The following is a 23,114-nucleotide window of genomic DNA, read 5'->3' as shown; positions in this document are numbered from 1 at the left end:
TACTATAGTCTTTATTATAATAAGAAAGCAATTTTTCTCTGATAACTATAACCTCTACATCTATTTAAAAATAGACCAGTTTCTTTTATTGAATTAAGTTCAACTTTCAATCCCATTAATATTAATATATAATATTATATCTCATACCTGGAATCTGCAGCCTTTCAACTCTATAGCTAGTATTCTGTATAATATTATTTACTATTGAATATTTGAATAATAAAATATAGTAAATATAATCATAGCTAATATTAAAATATATATTTTTTTAATTAGGCATATTTTTGGCCTATGGATTTTAGAAAAAAATATATTGTATGTTAAAACATTTACGGCACCCAAATAAATGAATCATTGGAGGTTCCAGTATATAAATTTCTAAGGAGATTTGTATAGGCAACTTATCATACCCTCAACATACAATGACACATCTTACAAGGCGACTGTGTGTGTAACGTAAAAGAACATTAGTAAGAGTATGTAATCCCATGTTCATTTATTGAGTAATCGCAAAACATTGACATTTTGAAATAGTTTTTTGTCATCAAATTACCCTCAAACCATTTACATTGTAGATTCTTTATAAATTAATCATTACTATTTAGGTTTTAAGTTATAATATAAGCATATTGTTCTTACGTCATCTATTTCTATCGTAAAACATTTCTTAATGTGGACATTTTTGTCTGATTTCAACAATACTTTTAGTGGCTGCTGTCATTTCATGCATATTATGATACGGAACACGGAATAATAACAAATTATTCAATGTATTCAAACATTTTACTATACATATAATACTTAAACAATTTTGATGTTTCGATTGTTATGTTGTTATTCACTTATGTTTAATTTTGTGATTTTTGTAATGAGTGAATGGCTATGTGTTTTTATAAAAAATAATAAAATATAGCACTCCATTCGTTCTTATTTCTGCTGTTATGTAAAAAATTTGTACATTTGAACATCAACAATTTGGAAGAAGTAAAATTTCAACCAAACATTCTAATCGTAATAATTTTAATGATTAATGATACAATGTCTTACATGTATTATATTATTAAGACACAAAATAATAAAATGTATACATCATTTTTATAAATTGCAAGATAATAAACAAAATTTATAATACTTACTAGGTACTTATGGATAGTTTTATTATTTTAACCTTTTTAATTTTTAATTTTTATAGAAAACGGTAATTTTTCAATTTTAGCGGTTTCTTGCCCACTAATATTATCCTTTAATTAAACAGAATGCAATACAAATAGCATAACATATCATAATTTTATGCATTTTAATAAGTTTTTATTTTGCCCCTTCAATGTTTTAGTTTCACTACTAAGTACACATTAATGCTATGTGTATTGTGTGTCTTGTGTTCCTGTAAAATTCATCACTAAACTCAGTTTGTAATATAATACACAACAGTATTATAAATTAATAATTCAACTATTTATATATATTTTATTTTAAATTGTAATGACTATTTGATTTCGTTATAGAAAAAAAACGCTTAAAGGTTAATAATTTGAATTATATTATTGGTACCTAATTATAGTAATATTTAAATCAATTTTTTACATTCGATTTAAATATTCGATGAGAGAATAATAAATTATAAATGTATTGTGCATTATTGAATCTATATCGGTAAAATTAATTTTCCATGACGTGTATGCAATTTAATATTTTGGTATATTTTGGGGTTTGTTTGATGCCAGTTTATAATTTAGTGGCTAGTTTATATAATCCATGATAAGTTATTATCTGTAATACGATATTAAAAACGTTATTATGACTTTCTCTCGTATCGACGCCACTTTAAACATTAGATACTATACATTTTATTTCCTTAATCCCATTTCCCTACAAACCGAATATAATCTGTACGTCCGTATTTTTTCCGGCTGTGTACGATAGTTTAAGAATACGTTTTTTCGATTCACCAGTGCGGTACAGATAACTGAGATAAGCTTGCTGGATAAAAGAGGAGAAAATTCGTTCTCGACTTCCAATCGATGCAATGAAAGATTGCTTTGGATCTAACATAATAATATAAATTATAGTATTAATAATATTCTGCAAGTTATTTTAGCCATTTGTCGTTCATTTTTTGTAAAAAAACTTCAATAGAAAAGAGTGACTGAAAATAATAACTATTTTAAAACTTATAAATTAAATATTTACCCATGGTCTAGATCTGGATAATATATCACATACATTAGATTTACATACAAAATATTAATGTTTCATTAGGTATTTAAAAGTTTTTGCGAAATTTCATTATTATCTCCAAGTAGGTAATTTTGAGGGTAGTCTGCAAGTGACCTTTCTGTTGAAAATCTTAGGACTTCAGCCAATCAGCCATCACTGATTTGATAATATTTGTGCATAGTAATGTGTAACTTGTCGATATGACATTGATATGTATCAATGTACCTATATTAGCCAGAGTATTGTACCTACATATTATACTATAGAGTATCGTACATAATAATATACTGTAGAGTGCTTTGGCGATGCATGCGGCGGTTTGTACATTCAAAAAAATCAATCGTCGACCACTGACTTCAGCGTAGGTACAACAGCAGGCAGCAGCTGGTATCTGAGTGCAGTTACCAACGGCAACACCGGGCACCGGTAACCAAAACAGTGGTTATCGGGTGTAAAGCGTGTATAAAGTGTGCACCTACTGAGTGTAGTATTATGGCCTTTGCGTACGTTGATACATATTCGTATCCATAATATTAACCCTCGGTCGAAACAAATACTAGTCATATTGCATTATATTTGCCTCCAAATTGCTGTGAAACACAATGTACGACGAAGAGATCGACGTAAAGGACGCCGAGGATGTCGACAGTGAGTCGTCGGATAGCAGCATCGACAACGACAGCAGTAGAGATCTGAGGACGCCCAGTGCTAAGCAGCGAAAACTTTTGGTAATCTAAAAATATATGATTGAGTTATAGTGATTATATCAAGAGCAAGAGTTGTCCTTGCATTTGTTTGTGATATTAGGTTTTAGTATTGTTTTATTTATAATATATGATAATAAATTATTTATAATCAATGGTTTTAGGTATAAAATATCGAAAAAAAAATTATTGTTTTTGATACAATTTTAATTGCTTATAGTATCATTGAATATAATATTATATTATGATCTGTAGTAGTAATATTGTAAATATAATATCGTGTATAGTTATGTATAACTGTCGAATTCTTATGGTTGGATTCGAGTATAACTTTTCCAGAATTTTCTCCTCTGGGCTAAGTTATTGTTATCAGCTCTCGTATTATTATTCTCTGCTATCACCAATACCATAATTATTAGTAGATTCAGATTATAGGGTTCTAAATAAATTAGCTTTAAATTATTATGAAGATAAAAATTGTAAATCTATAATAATTATTATGTTGATGATGATTATTGACTACACATAATTATTTCTGAGTATTGTTTAATAATATTACTTTGTAATTGATTAGACTCAAAATAAATTATTAAGTATTATAATAAAATTAATATTTACATATTTACTTAATTTTTTTTTATGGTAAAATGATTATTTCCTTCTCTTTACCTAGCCATAATTATGCTTCTGCGAAGATGTGAAGTGAACAGTTTGAACTTTGAAGAATATAATATACAGGGTAGGACAGTGAAATATGTGATAATCCTGTATATTAAGAAATTGTCTATTTTCTGTCTGTTTCACTGGTTTATTTATAATAATAAACTAATTATTAATACATACATTTAGATTAATTTATAGACGTTATATTTAAATAGATGTCCAGTGGTTCAGGTCGAAGGTCCAGGTCCAGGTTACGAGCTGTGGATTACGAAGAAGTAGATGCGGCCGTAAAAGAAGATCCGGACAGTTTTGACGTGCACGAAGCTCAGAGGTAAAATCCAGTGAGATGATTTTTTTTTTATCAAATAGTACCTAAATTAAATTTTGATTATATTCTGATTCTAGCGAAGTAATAATGATTACTTTTCTTCTATTTAATATATACTTCAATGATTACACAACACACATCATTTAACACGTTTTTCAATTACTGAAGGATTATTATATCAATATGTCAGATAATATAATTTTATGTATATTATACTTTATTATATACATATGTCTTATATATAAATATATATTGTATGGTTTTCATGGACATACTGACTAAAAATTTTACCTTAAAATCGTATTAAAATTATTTTTTCCATTTATTCGTAAACTTCTCAGATTTTAAGACCCAATTAGCGGTCCACATTCATAATCACATCGACAGCTGCACGGAAAGGATTTAATGAATAATGCATTCAATTTTCTAGTGTGGTGAATAATTCGATAATTTCACAACAATCATTTAAAAACACGTAGGTACATAAGACGTATGCCAACAAATCATATTTATTGCTTTAATCGCCACGTTTATTGTTGTGTACCTATATTAAATATAATATGATTATATAATACCACATCCGTCATCCACTTTTAACTAAAAAAAAATTAATTTTTTTTGTTCCATTTCGTAATACCTGTTAATAACTCTTAGTATTAACTAGACATATGCAAATTCCAATTGCCTATTATATCGTCTTCTTCAGATTTAATCATCATAGCACTTATTCAGTTTAAATTTTTAAAGGAAAAAAATTCCATGAAAATAGAAAAATGTTCACGGAAATAATTATGTGACAATGTGTGTAATATAGAAATATATTAATAGTTTAATAAAAATAAAAATAACTTTTCGGTATATAAAAATACAATATTATGTAGGTGATTTAGAAACTACCTAACTTAAAACCAACCAGAGACAATCATAGTTGTTGATTTCGTTTGTAAAAAAATATATACCTATAATAGGTATTATGTTAATTTAATTGAAACATCCTGGTATTGTGATTTTCTAAAATTATTTATTATTAATAATTGTCTATTATAATTATAAATTATTTAATTAAAATTAAAAAATGTTTACAAAGCTCTAATAATCTACTAATATGAGAGAATATCGAATACTACTAGTATCATTGTGCAATCGTCTTAAATCAAATTTCTGGAGACCGTTAAAAATAAAAATATTGTCTGGACTCAGTCTTATAAAAAAAAAAGTTATAAAATGTAAAATTTGAATATGATATTGTAAATAATAATCATATTTAAATATAAATAAAACTATAATGTATGTTTTTTAGGGATTACAATAAAGACGTCGATCTTTTACACTTATCCCAAGATATTAAAGACGTGTTCAAATACATATCAATGTAAGTACACTATCATTATATTACATAGGTAATATTATATATGCAGCTGCTACATTGTAGCTATGTGGTGTATTGCATATCTATGTATTTAAGAGAATTCAATACCAACCGTTTTTCAACGAAAACATTTTAGTCCATCGTACCAATAAACTAGTGATATGGTAAAACGAATCTGAATGCAACATAAATTAAGATTTTTTTAAGTTTATTTGAGATCGATCATCATACTTTTTCCAATTTTGACACTTATCATTCCTTTAAATTTGATTTTAAAATGTGAAAATTGAAATATTTTTAAATAATGATTACCTATACGAAATTGTAGAAGAAATAAAAAAGGCGGGGTGATCGATCTCGAGTAAAATTCTTAGAGAATTCAAATATATTTTCAAATTTTTTTATAGCATTATTTTATTTACTTTTTAGTGAACAATGTTGGTGGCTTTTTAATTACATAATTGTGACATGTGATTACGGGGGTTCACATGATTGTGTGAGCATATTTTTTACACTCCAGTCACAATGTTACACACAATAGTAACAGCTTACTATACGCACCCACTTAAGAATTTGCATAATACGCATCTTCAATACATTATATATATATATGTATGTTTTATTCCAATTATGTATGATGAGTGTCTAAGTTAATGATTTTTTTTTGCTTAATATTTTATAGAAGCGTGTTTTTATTTTCTTAAATCATGTCTCTTAGGGAGCTATTATTATTATTTATTATACAATTTGTTTATTCAAGACTGTTGGGCTCTTAAATTCAACGTGTCAAATCAGTTATGCCAACTTAAAAACTAACAAAAAACTACAAACTACAATAATGTACTCTAGGACGTGTTTAAATATACATATTATTATTATGAAAGTCGAGGGTAATTTCGGTTAGACATCATCATGGTGTCGGGTGGTATACATTGAGTAGCATAATATTATGCTCGCGGACATGTCCGTTTGCAGGTACTACCCCCAGAAGGCAAAACTCGAGTTCAGGTTGCAGCCGTTCATACCGGATTACTTGCCTGCCGTTGGTGATGCCGATGCTTTTATCAAAGTGATTGCACCCGATCCTTCCATACAGGCGGGCCTCGGTCTGGAGTACTTGGACGAGCCATGTCTTAACCAAAGCGACCCGTGTCTGCTCAACTTACAGCTTCGGGCGTCGTGTTCGTCTTCGTCCAAGTCGCTGGTGGGTTGAAAATATTAACACTGCAATTTACCATATTATTATGAAATATACTTATATGCAATAGAGAGGTTAGGTTAGGTTAAACTGACTACATTCATTTTCGAAAAAATTGTTTTTATATAATATGTAGGTCGGTAGTAAGAAGTAATTATATGACTACATTTTTTTATATAAAAAAAATGTCATGTTTTACAAGGGAGCTAATTAATGGACTACATTAATGCACATTAATTAGACCATGTTTTATTTCTATATTTGACAATTGTAAGTACCTACATCAAAATGTTAAGAAAAATATTCTATTTTCATAAATATAAAATAACACGAAATATAGGTTGCCTTTATAAACATTATAACACTTTGACACTACTGATGAAAAATTATATTATTTTGCTAATTTAAAATGTGGGAATGTAGGATTAGGTATATTTTTAAATTTTAACTAAACTCTACAGAAACATTTTTTTTCGACAAGACAAGAATAATCAACTTAGAAAATTAGTGTAACTTGTCATATTAAGTAGTCGAATGGATCATCACTCCGTAAATAGTATATATAAACGAATATAAAATTATAATGATGCGATCATGTAGGATGTGAGATACTGAAATCATTTTTATTTTATAATAATAATAATAATAATAATAATAATAATATAGTATAACATTTGGGGGATTGTTAAAGGTGGTGAAAAAATTGGAAAGTGCAGAAAAAAATCCAAAAGTCATCGAACAGTGGATACGTGACATAAATGAATTGAACCGCGGAAAGACATCCGCATTTTTTTATTCCAAGTAAGTACTGATATAAGTTATACTCTATAGTATCTGTACATAATGTAATTGAAAAAATTTGTATTTATTTATTATATTACGTGTATTATAATATACTGCACAGTGCATATAATTATTTTGCTCTTCAACAGAAAAATGCCTGACGTAGAAACAATAATGGAGCCGTGGATGGACGGTGGCGATCAGAAGAGCAGAGACATGCCGGATTTCGAAAATTCAGATTTGTTGACTCTTATTGATGAAGTCTGTGGTAAGTGCATCGATATTATTTTTAAGATAACTATGCAAGTATATTGAATTGTGATGATATACATCATGTTATAGTACGGCGACGTGGCTAGTTATTTATCTAAATAAATCATATATTTATGAGGTATTATTCAATACTATTCTCATATAAAATGAAAACTTTTAGATCCATATATTATGGGTGTATTTATGTTCTAGGACATACCTAAATATTAAGACTATATCTGCAAGATGTAGATTTTCATGTGTTTTAAATGTTTAATAGTGTAAAATATTATAGTAGTGAAGTATATGTATATCACATAGATCAGTTAAAAATATTGTAGGTATGGCAAGCTTAAACAATATTTGCAAGACTAAAATTATAAAATAAAAGAGTCTAAAATAAATGTTCATAAATAATATGCAAGATTTGTATTATATTAAATATGATACATAATGCATAATGCATATAAATACTATCTATAGAATCGAACAAATTTATACAAAATGTAAATTTTGAATGAGTTATTTTTGAGTTATTGTTCACGATAACATGTTTGGAAAATATAGGAGCTTTAGTGATTTGAAAATTATATTACTAATTAATAAAGTCATTATACTTTGTAAAAAATATCCAAGTAATACTATAAATAATAAGTACTAAATTCAATAATAAATTTATATTATAGTATTGTAAAATCATTTATAGTGACTATTATTCTTACTATAAACAATTTAATAACTGATAAACTACTTGTTCAAATTTTGAACTAGTTTCATTAAAAATCAAAATTTTCAAAAAAAAAACACACTTGTTAGCTTACAATGAAACAGGTGGAAGGTATGAATGGTATGAGTATTATATTGTTCATGGGATAATATTAAAAGAAAATAACAATAAATAATAATAATATAATATTGTGAATTGAAAAAAAGCTACAGTCTTAAAATTTTTTAATGATATAAAGTGGGTATAGTCATAGTGTAATAGTGTAGAAGTGTTGTAAGTTTAAGTTGTAAAAGAATATACCTACAATTTAATAATATATTGTAAATTTGTAACCAACCATCGGTTATTACTTACTATTTAAATTTAATCCACTGAAGTAAAATATGTTAATCCGATTGAATGCCGGAAGAGTTGTCAATGTAAGTACAATTATTTTTATAATTATATACCCAATATAATATGGTATTAAAAATTAAAATATCACTTGCAAAACGTCACGTGTAATCCACGGATTTCTATCGGTTGTCGATGTTTGTCGATGTAATTTTTAAATGAGCTATACAAGTAAGTACCTAATAGGTATATAATATAAGAACAAGAAACTCTGATCTCCGTATATCTAATAAGTATATTATGAGTTTACGACTTTATGAAATGTTTATTTTTCATCTTTTTATGCATCGGTAATATCATTTCGTAGAACTTCGATTAACTGCACAGGTCCACTAAATCACGTAATTGAAATCTGTTTCAGATTACTTCGGGATCCCGAAGACTGACACAAAAGTTGAGTCTCTGCACCTGTTGTTTTCCGTATACGTGGCTATCAAGAACTCTCGAGCTCAAAACACAACTGTTCTAGCTTCGGACAAGAGCAGTTAATCGCATTACTCCCATACACAAAAGTTCTATTTACTGTATTAATATACGACGTTGTCGTTTTGTGTGTATAAAGTGTACCGTGTATATATATATTCATTATGTACTTTATATTTTGTGTGTATAATTAAAAAGCAATATATTATAAATATAACAATCGGGTATGTTTTTAATAGGGGCATGCACTAAATACAAGTCTGCGAGTGAAATATCGAAAATATAATAATACATATAATATATAAACATAATATCATTATCATTCATCACATAAGCGATTAGCTAACATTATAATAGTATTACTATTATGACTTGCGATATTGTTAAGTCATGTCTACCTTGTATAAAAATCACGTCCCCTTCGCATCGGTCATCCCGAAATATAGTGTTTTTTTATTAATACCAATATGAGATTATATTTGTATAGCTACGTCAACGAAAAGAGTCCAACAGAATCTCGGCTAGTATAACGCGTATCGTGAAAAGTTATGTAATATAATAATTAATGTAAGGTCTGGCGATTATCTTTTAACTACGTACTCTCAACTCGGTTGAAGAATTGTGTTTTTATGTGTATAAACCTATATAAGTGATGACTTAAAAAAGCAAATAATATAATACGCAGAGAAGAAACAATCTGATGCACCTGCAGCAGCAGGGTCGGACGTGCACACTGCACAGCTCGCTAAAGGGGAGGGAACGTGACTAAAACGGTCGCGTGGTTAAGAAAACGGGGGCGTGCATGGGATTTCGATGGCGGGGAGCCAAAGAGCGCGTGCGCACACACGACAAACACCCCTTCGCCCGGTGCTTGAGCGGATCAGATTACACGGTTTCAACCCTTAAAAACACTAATAATGACAATAACAATAAACGCGAGGGACACGCCCCCCCGCGGCGGCGCTTCGGCATCGTCTACGGTCGTCTACGACGTCCAGTCCCTACGAGCCCTCGCGTACGCGCGCACACTGCGGACATAATATTATAAGGTATCGCTGCCGCCTCGACATGACCGAAACCGGAGTGGCCGTCCGCAGGCCGCTGTCGCCCAGAAAGTTTTTCGCCATGTTGTACGAGACGGACGCCACCGCCGCCGCCGCCGAAAACGTCCGTCGCCCTCTTCACGGCCGCGCCGCCGACGTCCCGCTACAGCAGTGGTACGGCCTAAGGCGGCCGCGGCCATCCGTCCCGGCGCAGCTCGCGGCCGCGGCCACCTCGGGCACGTCTCTTCAGCAGCACACCGTCGTGGTCGTCCGGCCCACCGCCGCGTACGTCGAACACACGTTCGCCGCCGGCTTGACCGCTTTCCGTGAGTATACGTCCGCTCGATCGGTGGCGCCGAACTTCTAAAAATCCACTCAGGTCACATCCAAATACGTTGGTCCCACACTTCCCATGTGGCCACAAGTGCACTATACGTTGTTGACCTCGAATAGGAAAAACCGTTTGTGAAATTTTCATTTGTTCGCTTTCCAAAGGAAATATTGGCGTAACACTCGATGCGATATGAAATTGGAACATTGCAATGCATTAATATTTATTACACTGTGAAATTAACACGTAATTTGAATTGAGTACCCTCTGCAACGTACGGAGTACCTACGCAGCTATGCATCGAGATATTTCAGAGGTTCCCAAACTTTTTAGTTGACCACTAATTATATAAAAAAATTCCGAAGCCCACTTACCTAGTACAATATACAGGTATAAAATATAAACACACACACGAATATATAAGAGAAAATATAAAAGAAAATATGTAGACGCGATTGAAATCATATAAAAATCTTGATGTTATGTTAATTAAAAATTTGCTGACACTATTTGCTTAGACCCTCGACTAGCTTCCGTGGCCCAGTACCACATTTTCCGGGGCCCATGGGTTGGGAACCTCTATAATATATTGTATGGTAATTATACATATACATATATTGTCTAAAGTCTAAAACTATATAAATAAGAATTAGTTTATCTCTAATTTTGCATCGAGTAATTATGCATATTATATTCTGGTATGAATAGATTTAAAATCATAGCCGCTCGGGTAGTCGGGTCCCGCTCACATTTTTAGAGAAAATTGTCAAGCTCGATCTAAACAGTAAGGTTCGGTTCCACTGAAATGCTGAAGATATATTATATGAGTAGTAAAGGAATCCTGGTGATAATTCGGCCATCAAATTTAATATAATAGAATTATAAATCATAATATTATTATTATTATCATAGGAGATAGTTAGGTAATTCATGTTAAGTTTGTGTGGTAAAATTGATGGTTTGAAGTAATTTTGCACTCTTCTTATCCAAACTGTAAATTCTTATTTATGAAATATATTATTTTCAATATTCGATATTTACCCATCGGCAGATTAAAAAAATTATTTGACAATACCAATACACAAATTGGACGTGTTTATAAATAGCTAAAAAAGACTTAAAATATTGAATGTACAGAAAATGCTAATATAAGCATTCAGTGAAAATTTCAAGTATCTGCGATTATTTATTTTTGAGTTACAACAAAACAAGAAGAGAAAAGAAAAGTTATTAAAGATATTAAAATCAAACGATTTTTTTACTTTAAAAAGACAATTTCTCCAGTCATAAAAACAAACACACACATTGTAAAATCAATACATTTATCGCTCAGCTCAGAATTTAAAATATGACATTTGTTTGTAATTGTGAATACAGTTTTTACTTATATAATTTACACCCTCAAGCTTTCAATATAGCTGCTAATAAATAAAATATTGATGATCATAAATATAATAAATGTATAGGTTACTATTATACCTAAAATTAAATACTTATTTCATATTTGAAAAATCTTGTTTTTTAAAATAAATAAGTACTAGTAAGTTAAACAAGCCGGATTGAAAATAAATTAATGAAGAAGATTTAGTTGAAGTATTTTTTGTTTTTATTGATATTTTATACGATAAGTCCGAAGTCAGCTCATAAGACATGGATAATATAATTCAAAATATTATGTTACTTTTAAATGTCATAAATTACGTTTTGAAGGCCCTTATGTAAATGACAGTTTAAGGATTTTTTTTTTAGTTTCACAATAAAATATTAAATTCAACATCCGTCTACCTGCACTACAAACATATTTTTTGTTTTTAGCACTATAAACTATTGTAAAACTATGCAAAGTGTTATTGAGAAAATTATTGTTTGTCCTATACGCACTAATTATTACTATAATTATTACCATTAAAAATATGTCACGTGTTATGTAACATATTGTTGAACTGTATATAAAACAATATAATGATCTAACATTTCATAATATTATAAGAACTACATAATAGCGATTTAAAGTGGAATCAAGTTTTTTATAATATTTACATTTTAAATACTTTATTGGAAATTATAATATTATTTTAATTTTAATATTAAAAACACATTTACACGAACACCGTGACATCAACTACATCTAAGTGTTTGACAATGTTTTACTATGCATTTTTTTTTTAAACTAAATACATATTTATGCTAATCCAAAAAAAAAAAATTAAGTACTTACATTAATAATATCATGTGTACCTATGATAATTTCAATCGGTGTCTTCTATGCATCAATAGTAAATAAAAAATATACATAGGCAATTAAGATAAATGAATAAAGCCGAATTTAATACATTACGAGTATTATTATAATCGTGGTGACGCGGTGGTTGTAAAACTTATTTTTCGTATGAACACATAATATATTATTATGAGTAGCCCGAGTAGGTATCTATTTGTGTTGGGTACATTCAATACTTCTACGTTCATTTATTTGATATAATATAATACGTAGTATGGACACAATAATTCCGTGTCATACAATGACGCAACATGAGAGTATTATATTTTATTTTCAAACGAATTAAATAATATAATATAATGTGTAACTTAACTGACATATTTGTATCACAACACGTTGTGTAACGCGTTTAAAAAAGTCTGTTTACGAGTACTTATCCTTTTCCCCCTATTCGATTATTTAGTTTCTCATTGAATGCATTTTACTGCAATAGTTTATTATTATGAACGCCAACTGCATATAAGAATTATACAATGTAGGTGGGTGATGCAGTATTTTCACGGATAGGAACACCGCACTGCATCCGTCGACATTGCGTATATTCACAATATTATAATAATTAATATGCATATGGCTTGTAGGTACACCTATAATTGACCCATGCAACTTTTCCAATGCAAAGAGTTCGTTCTGATAGGTTTTTTTTTTTGGTTTTTCATTTTTTACTAGGGTAGTTGAGTATATGCATCATACAGGTGTTGTACATATAGGTGTAGTCGTTCGTGAAGACACGTTCTACACGCCTGAATGTCAGCAACGTTTATTTCATCTCTGTTATACAGTGCATTAAGTCAGGTTATCCTTCACTGACAAAATTATTATAAAACGAAGAGTTCGTTAAATTATGTAGGTGTTCTGTAGGCAGAACTCGTTTCGCCCCTTTAGATGCATTTCGTATTACATAATAGTGTAATAATTATTATTCCATATTAAATATAATATTATAATATAAGTGTGTTTGATCCGACATACAACATAATAATATTACAAAAGTCAATTCATCTTTAGCTTAATACTTCAAAAACATCTCCAGGGTTATGCTCAAAATTAGGACGCACAGTTATATATATATTATATGTATACAAAATCATACGGACTCATGTCAAATTTAAAATATGTGTTATTAATATTAATGAGTTATATCGGGTTTACAATATAATTCCACGTACGGTCAAAATAATAGATAACTACCTACCTTTAGTAATATAAAAATTAATTCAATTTGAATTAAATGACGTCATAATGAAACTTAAAAAAAAACAGAAATAGGAATAATACAAAACGATTAGTGTGGGCTATCTATATATGTATACAACAGAAACATTTTTATAAGCAAAAAATACTCAGTACCCCTTTAATGAGGATTAATAATCAATATATTAAGACAATTTATTGTATTGTTTAATGTGTTACACACTATATTGCGGTAATTTATTGTCATAGTATTACTTTGGTATGTAGGAATAATTTGCCAATATTATTACAAAAATATATGAAACAATTTTTCTGGATCAGTCGTAATACGCGTATTATAGGTACAAAGTTTAAATTTAAAAATATATTCTATGCATATAATATTTGAAACAACTAATAATATAATTACATCATAATATATTAAGTCATTGGTTGTAAAAGATTGCTATTTAATTAAATTGTAACATTAAAATGTAAAACAATATAAAAAAACTACCTAAGTAGATATTTTATACATTATAATATTGATTGGCATTTTTGTTAAAATAAATGGTTTATTTTTGATTATTTAATAAGTTATAGCCTATTAATGTATTATAGTATTAAAGTAGGCAAATACAACATGTCAACATACACGCTGATTAAATATTTAAATTTTGTAAATATGTAGGTATAACATAATATCTAATCTTTATTTTAAGTCAATGCATCTGATATTAAACTGTAGAATATAATTAATTATACTCTATTGTTTTAAGTCTTGATTACTCGATTTTTCAATGCATTAGGTACATTTCATAAGCGTTTTTTTTATCATTCTAACGCTAGATAATAATTATTACACCACCTAAAAACACATAACCAAAAACACGCTTATTCTTAAAATAATAATTATTCGATTCGCGAATATAATCATAACATTCATTACAATACAAACTATTAATTATTTTTTATATAAATGCCAATTCAATGGAAATAACTTAGTATTAACTAGTACATTTAATGTTTTGTTATGTTTACATCATTAATAAATTTAAAGGATCATACTATTATATTTTATTAATCTGATTATTTTTTAAATTTGGAAGAAGATAACAATAGTTGTTGAAATACCAACTGTGTTTGACACCACATTATCATTACAATTTATTGATACACAATTACATGAATTGATTGTAAATAAATTATAATTCCATACACAACATACTAAAAAAGTTGATATTGTTGTAAAATGTGTCATTAAACATTATTTCGTGGTCATGTAAAAATATGTGTATTTGATGTAATGTACGTAGGTATGTATTTTTAAACAAGATAAACATTTCTAGAGATTGTGAAATAATGAAATAAACAATAATATTATTTTCTGGTCGACTTTAGACCTTATACTACACTATAGTCTTAGTTCTTAAAAAAAACTGTATGCATTTTGCTTCGTTTTAAGTTTAAACGTAGGTGCTTCATTAATGTGTTAATTTGATGTATTCCCTTAATTATTTTTATACATGGTGTATTTAAAGATTTCGTAGCCTATCACCACATAATACTCTGTGTGGAAAGGAAATCTTTCCAATATTGACCCCTATTAAGGCATACTGAGGTATACCATATGCCATCTAAAGTTTCTTAAATCACATCTTATAACATACATGGAATACGATACTCGGAAGTCGTATAGTTACCTTGGCTATAACTACTAGCATATTCATTATTATATTACAAGTTAATATACGCCGTTTACTGTGTAATAATGTCATAACACAACAATTAACCCTCGTACTTAGCCGCCGAAAATATTTCGTAGGTTTCCTAATCAACTGCCTATACTAGCTATACCTACTTGCAAAGAAAAAAAATACATTAACGCGGTGATCCGATTATATTTTATTATAACACAATTATTGTAGGTGTACGATGGGTAAATTTGAATATAAGTGTTTATTAAAAACAAGTAATAAACCAATGACAATTATTAGAAGAACAATGCCGAAGAACGTAGAACGTTTAATAATAAATATATATGCACATACCTACCACGGAAACGGTTAAATCCGATCGACCGAAATACAAAAACTGTAGGGTTTTGAATTATTTCTAATCACGGTTGTAACGATGTGTCATGTGTGGTCCGTTTACAGTCGAAAGGAGGCGACGGAAAGAAGGCAGGGCACCCCGGCGGCAGAGAACCACGTTCAGTCCGGAACAGACTCTGAGCCTGGAAATGGAGTACAGGAACAACGAGTACGTGTCCCGGAACAGGAGATCGGAATTGGCCAACGCATTAGATTTATCTGAAACGCAGGTGAAGATTTGGTTTCAAAATCGCAGGGCCAAAGACAAGAGGCTGGAAAAGACACATTACGACCAGCAAATCAGGTGAGATAAATCTTTTTACATTAAGTACCTACATTATCCTCGCAGCACATGGCAATAAAATATTATTCATTAATCATTATAAATCGTCGGAAAAATCACGTTTAAAAATATAACAATATATAGCGCACAGTACAGAAAGATTATACAAATATTACCTGCATACAATTATAATTGAAGGTGTTGTTATAAAACATTAACTCAGCAATTTTGACGCATTTGATAAATTAAGTATTAACTGTTTGACTGAAAATAGTTGAGAGTGTTGAGACTTTCATAAAAAAATCAGGGTTCTTCACTTCGAATTAACAAACGTGTTCTTTCAAATCCAGTAAAATATTCTATTTCCTATCTATGCAGGCATGTTGGATCATTGAAGCTTTCATCTGTTTCTAATCTAAAATTGAAAAAATTGAAAAGTATTGTAAGATGTAGGATATTATTGAGACCAGCCCCAGTATACTGCATCCAGAATATCAAATGTACACTATGATATTTCAACGTATTATGCCATACTTATTTATAAATAGTAGTAGATACTGATGTTCTAGGACCATAATATTTATTTTTTTGTTTGCAGAAAGGTGACATTGACTGTAATTTATTATTTTTTTTAAAAATGAACAGAAAAACTCGTGTAATGTAATTTATGTGGTTTTGGAAATTCTAAAACGAATAATTTGAATTTGAAATCAGATTTTCAGATTCTGTATTTTGCATATTATTCGTGGTTACACCATTCAGTCTTTTAAATATACTTGGTTTTCAATATGTCAATATAATACACCAACAGTTTTTAACAATATTTCAATTATTTTATTACATAAGCAAACTTAATTAATTAACACACTGACCTAACTAACAATACCTATTTGGTTATATTTTTGTATATTATATACATCTGCATAATAGTCCAGCACAGTAAACTGCATGGTTAAAATGTTCCTGTTTTTTTTTAAACTTGATTGATTATGTTTAATGAGTTGATTGTGATTACATTTTTAAATGTGCATATTTGTATAATATTCTGAATGAAATACATAATAATTTAATGTTGAAGAGGAGATTTATAATAAATAATATTTAGTTGCTGTGAGTGAGCGTACATTCTATATAAAACGATGTGAGGTCGATCCCCTTATCTTTTTTTTTATAAAGCTATCAAACTGTCATAGAGCATACATATATATGATACGTATTTGATTTTACTTTTTTAATCGTAATGGTCTGGTTCTAATGTCAGTTAATAGAAACATGTCAATTGCTTATGAGGGGAAATGGACCTGGGGAATTCCTAATATCCGGGTGGAAAAAGTCCGCATCGTCAAAAAAATTAACCAGCGATGGGGGTGATGGATGTCTGTAAGACACAATTTTCGTACATGGGTGATAGGTTGGGTTTTATCACAGATCTGTCCCCCGAAACCTATCGGTTTTGTTGATATCTGGTTTTTCTTAACTTGAGAAATAAGCTATTTATATCACAGAAAAAGGTATTTGCTTGGTTTTTTTTTCAATTCAATAATACATATTATAGTATTTAAATAAAATAATATTTGTCTTTATGATTTCATACACGAAGTTTTGTTTTGTTTTAACTTTTTAATGTTTACGAGTTAATCAAATTGTAATGATATTGTTATGCTTACGACTTCGTGTATAACTATATCTAAATAATCTAATATAAAATCATACAGACCTGGGATTTAATTATTTAACAAACAACGATGATTACATTATGAAATACAAAAGAAATTCGTAATAATGAGACAATAAAAAGAAAGTGATAAATTATTGAAAATAACCTTAAGATTTGCATGGTGCCAGTTGAAATAAATAAATAACTTAAGTATAACATAATAATTATGTATATAAATAGGTACAATATTTTTTTAGATAATACATCGTAACGACTGTTTTGATTTATTATTATTTTACAGTCATAACATTGAATATCGTGACTAATTTCCATTAAAATCATGTTAAATTCCACACCACAGCTGTAGTATGTATAATAATATATACTTTAAACGATTAAATATTATCGTGGATAATATCTTCTTATAGACTTAAGCTGTCTAAAATACTATATAAAAGATTTTAAATATGCATTGAAATGATGCAAAGATCGGATTACTGTTGGTGTACAATATATTATGATCATACGTAGACAATAATAATAATAGATCGGTATTTCGGTAGAATAAACATGCGAAAGATTGCGAATAATGTAGAATCCCACACAAAATAAACTTTTTATTCGATAAGCTGATGTGTTAAATTTTGTTACGACAATAATACATCCTTATTTAGTCCACCGCAATAAGAGGCATCTATTGCTGTATTGGTACATGATATTTTAATATGACGCTCATAACCGTAAATAATAGCATCGCACATCACAAGGTAAAATTCAATATTTTTTGCAGGCAAAAAAAAGTGTTGAATCCAAAAACCACATGGTTTCAGTAGATTGAAACTACACTTATTTACTTGGTCAAAACCACATACTTTAAAAATAAGGTTGTATTGTATTTGAAAACCACACACTTAATAATTACTTAAAAATATATTATTTATTATTTATATTTGTTATTTTTTTAAAAACTATCTTAACTACCTTCAGATATACCAACTGTACTCATAATAGTTATTAATTATACATGAATTCAATATGTTTATACACGTTAAAATAAAAATTTAATCGTATTTGAAAATATGTTATTTTTTTCATTTTGGATAATTAGAGCATCACAATTTAAAACAAAATCGAGTGCTTCTTCCAAACTTCGCTCCAAATCTGGTATGTAGATCAAAAGCAGTGAGCGGAATTTCGCTATGCAATAAACCGTTGAATTGTACGATTTTTGTCAATCACAAATGTCTTGTGGAGTCAAAACCCATAAGTGTGTAGTTTTTGGATGCAACCAAATACAATTTACAAAGGTTAATTTTGTTTCGTTTTGAATACTTCACTAACGTGCAGTCAACATAATACATCATAGTTGTAATATTTTAAAGACGGCGTGAATTTAGTTGTTGATAGATACGGTTTTCTCAGGTGTATATAATATTATAGTACAGTGTAGGCCTGTCGTATGCAGTTATATCCAAAAGTGTTCGGGATTTACATCGCAAATTGTCGAAGAATATCGTAAGTGCGTCTAAATACACAAAAACAATTCATATCTTGCATGGTCCACGTGCATCGAGCCTCCACGAGTTTCAAATTTTTACTCTTTAGTAATACTTCTAGTTTGGCGTTTTTTAAAACTCTCTTATACGTCGCTGACTGTTTGTTTTAAACTTAAAGCAGATTTAATTTTTCAAAAAAATGCTTCAATTATTTTACTGTTTACATGTGAATATTTTGAATAAGTCTTTAATTACTTAAGGCTGTAGTACTCTAAAACGTTTAAGTTCTTATAAGTTATATAAATAAGGTACAAGCCCATTTGCATTTGAATATGTTTGTCACTTGATGCGTTTTCGTATTTCTTAGGAAGATGCAGCATATCAAATATCCGATTTTAAATTCGCTTCATAATCGGTACCTCATGATATAGATACAACTCAAATTAAAAAAAAAATATTTTATGATGTTGTATTGTATATTATATCTACTGCATATTAAGGACTTTTCTAGTGCATATGTACCTATGCAAATATTTCATTGTTTTTTTTTTAACGCATACAAATCCAAGTCCTAGTTAGTTACAAGTCAATACATTTATATATATATATATACGTAGTGCTGTGGCCACACTATTTACTTTTATTTCTACAAGAAAACAAAATGCAATAGCATACCGTATTTATTTAAGGTTTATTATACTCGCTGTTAAGGTAAATATTAATTATTTACACTGATATCAGTGATATCAACAAAACTGTGCGCGAAACGTACATTTAGAATGCGGCATGTGCGTGCTTGACGCAGAGACAACGGATGCGCGCGTGTTGATTCCTCTTATTGCAGGGAGATATTCGTCGAGTAAACAACAATAATGTGTTCGCATAGATGTATCATTATACACGAATACGATACGCTACACCTGTCAGGTATTATTCTGTATCATTACACGAACGACAATTCTCGTACGACGTACACAATAATACGCGGAGACACGTGCTATAATGTTATTATTAGCAGTGCTTTAGCAGTCTCATCGTAGGTGATATTTGCGAAGAGAAAAACTTGAGACGGCGCAAGACTATACCACACATTATAATAATACGACCCAATGTCTCAATGGCATGATGATTGCGCTCCGAATAATATAATATTATTATCTCTATAAAATAAACGAGCCAGAGACTCGCCGAGAAAACGACTGCAATAGGTGCGTGTGTTGCGTCTTCTCGCATATAGGGAGATTCTCGTCAGTTATAACGATTATTATACGACTAAAATGATATTATGTACGCATTGATATATCATTATACGTACGAGTACGATGCGCTACCCGTCAGCTGTTATTTTGTAATTAAATTTAAATTGTTTGCATATTTGATTCGAACGAAAATGCGATGTCCCGCAATATATTATATACGAAGACACGCGATATATAATATTATAGTATATTGGCATCGTTCTGGACCTTTTATCGCGGTGGTCGTATATGTATTTTTATTGTGAAGAGAAAAACTACCGTATACTTACGGAGGTGACGACTATATTATACTACAACAAACAATAATACAACTCAATGTCTCAATAGAATAATGATTGCGTTGTGTATAATATATTATTGTTGTGTGTAAACGCAAAGCCGATTCGTTTACGCGTATTTTACCCCGCACCCGCACAAAAGCACTGTGCGAAAATTAGTCAGATGTCGTAATAATATTTTATTCGCATTATTTTTATTGTTATTTCCACGTTTTTCACGTACGCCCGCGCGGATTTCACGGTTATTTGCATCGGTCCTTTATTGAAACGGCGCGCGCGCGCGTGTACATTATACATTGTACCTACGTCCTCCTCCCTCCGATAGGTAACTACCCTAGTACCCTGCACCTTATATTGTGTATATTATTATGTTTATATATATTATGTGGTTATACTATGTATAATATTATATATTATATTGTATACTTACAGTAATAGCGTAGATCACAGTACGCGCCGTAGCGAATCCTAATCAAATCACACAGCTCGATTGATGTTGTGCACGTCTCCGACAGCTGTTTAAAACGTTAATTATTATTTATTGTGAAGTTATATTGGTGGCGGTGGTGGCTGATCGTGTGGTGGCTTATTCATATATCACTAAATTATATAGGTACACCCAAACAATAAACGACGTACCTATACGCACTATGTTAATGTGATTAATTCAGTTCCGAGTTAACGAATTTACCACCCGGGGCAAAATTTTACGGTACCTACCATCATGGTTATATAATTCTTTTATCGAAGTACTTATCGAAAAATAACTTAGAATTACCTTACGATATTTACTCGAATAAACGAACATGTTAGTATTAATATTCTTATAAGTATACCTACAAGATATCTGGGGCCAAATAAATTGATACAAATTTAAGTTTTTATAAAATTAAACGAAGAATTACATAGGTATTACATTGCATTACGATGCAACAATATGAAATATAAGGTTAAACATTAATTTATTATATTGATGTTATTATTACGACACGAGAAATCGGGAAATGCATTTTTAACAAAACATATATACATATACAAATTATAATACACTGATTATTGTTCTAAGAATGTTTTTTTTTAGTATATTATACTATAATATATTATGATATAGTTTAATACCTTTGGTGGCACCACAGATCAGTGAGTTTGAGGTAAAAAATTAATAACTTACTAAATCCTCACTAAATGAGGAAAATCTTAATCGCTCCTGACGAGTGGCGGCACACGCATAATCGTTTATATTATAGAATGTAAATATTGCTGTCATCATGTCATATATATCTGTTGACTATTACTATTATTATAATGACGACGTTATCTTTTTTTTTTCCAGGCAGATGTTCCAGCAAAACGGATTCATTTTGCCAAAGATTTAACGGCGGGTTAAGCGTGGCCAACAATAACGATATAATAAAATAAACCTACCTAGGAATAATTGTCACCATATTGCTGTTATACCGTGCTGTACATATATGATATATATAAATATATTATATTGTATCTGGCCGACGAAGATGGCGCCAAAATCTCGCAAGATGAAAAGTGCGGAATCCGTGAAATAAGACAGACGTATTACGTATATTATTATTATTATTATTATTATTATTATATTATATATTATGCCGACATTGTTGTCATCTATCTATTTGATCGCGCGAAAAGCAACGAATTTCTCAAATGTCTAATATTATTATTATTATTATTATTATTATTATTGTTAACGAGAGATCTCTCCTCTCGCCGTTTATGACTATTTTATTTATTATATTGTAATAATATTATGTAGGTACGAAGAGTGAAAATATTACGTACGTTTAGGGTTCTACTAGGTATTCGAAACTATATTATATTTCGTAAACAAGCAGGACGTTGTAAACGAACGATTTAAATGCTTGTCGTTTTGAACGCGATAGCAGTACGCATACCTATATAATAATAATATATACAGGATGTTGTTCACGCCTATAAACTATGTAATTATATTATATTACTTTTTCTATTAAAACATAATTGATGTGCATATAAATTCCATTATACATATTACACATTACATAGGTGCCCACGTTTGTTCCGCGCGTGATGAGGTAATACCGACTACAGATAATTATTAATTAATATAACGTATTTACCTATACACAGTCTAGTCTTACGATATTGTTTTGT

General features: G+C 29.7%; 2 protein-coding genes across 2 annotated transcripts; both read left to right on the top strand.

Moving 5' to 3' along the window:
- The first annotated feature begins 1,559 nt into the window (after positions 1–1,559).
- LOC111039783 (intraflagellar transport protein 46 homolog) lies at positions 1,560–9,307 on the top strand. Its single transcript, XM_022323413.1, has 7 exons — positions 1,560–2,945; positions 3,800–3,915; positions 5,213–5,284; positions 6,257–6,485; positions 7,171–7,280; positions 7,412–7,530; positions 8,996–9,307. The coding sequence occupies exons 1-7, from the start codon at positions 2,820–2,822 to the stop codon at positions 9,121–9,123; spliced, it is 900 nt and encodes a 299-aa protein (XP_022179105.1). The 5' UTR covers positions 1,560–2,819; the 3' UTR covers positions 9,124–9,307.
- A 641-nt stretch (positions 9,308–9,948) lies between these two features.
- LOC111039784 (homeobox protein rough-like) lies at positions 9,949–22,977 on the top strand. The gene is made up of 3 exons (XM_022323414.1): positions 9,949–10,426; positions 16,045–16,282; positions 22,285–22,977. The coding sequence occupies exons 1-3, from the start codon at positions 10,126–10,128 to the stop codon at positions 22,325–22,327; spliced, it is 582 nt and encodes a 193-aa protein (XP_022179106.1). The 5' UTR covers positions 9,949–10,125; the 3' UTR covers positions 22,328–22,977.
- The last annotated feature ends 137 nt before the right edge of the window (positions 22,978–23,114 follow it).

This window comes from Myzus persicae, unplaced genomic scaffold (assembly GCF_001856785.1).
Source record: "Myzus persicae strain clone G006 unplaced genomic scaffold, MPER_G0061.0, whole genome shotgun sequence".
NCBI classification, from domain to species: Eukaryota; Metazoa; Arthropoda; class Insecta; order Hemiptera; family Aphididae; genus Myzus; species Myzus persicae.
This window is presented reverse-complemented; position numbering and strand designations above follow the sequence as displayed.

Coding starts and splice junctions, on each gene's coding strand:
- LOC111039783 (XM_022323413.1), top strand. CDS start 2,820: ATGTACGACGAAGAGATCGACGTAAAGGACGCCGAGGATGTCGACAGT. Junction 6,486..7,170: donor CGTCTTCGTCCAAGTCGCTG/GTGGGTTGAAAA, acceptor GGATTGTTAAAG/GTGGTGAAAAAATTGGAAAG. Junction 7,531..8,995: donor TCTTATTGATGAAGTCTGTG/GTAAGTGCATCG, acceptor AATCTGTTTCAG/ATTACTTCGGGATCCCGAAG.
- LOC111039784 (XM_022323414.1), top strand. CDS start 10,126: ATGACCGAAACCGGAGTGGCCGTCCGCAGGCCGCTGTCGCCCAGAAAG. Junction 10,427..16,044: donor CGCCGGCTTGACCGCTTTCC/GTGAGTATACGT, acceptor GTCCGTTTACAG/TCGAAAGGAGGCGACGGAAA. Junction 16,283..22,284: donor CATTACGACCAGCAAATCAG/GTGAGATAAATC, acceptor TTTTTTTTCCAG/GCAGATGTTCCAGCAAAACG.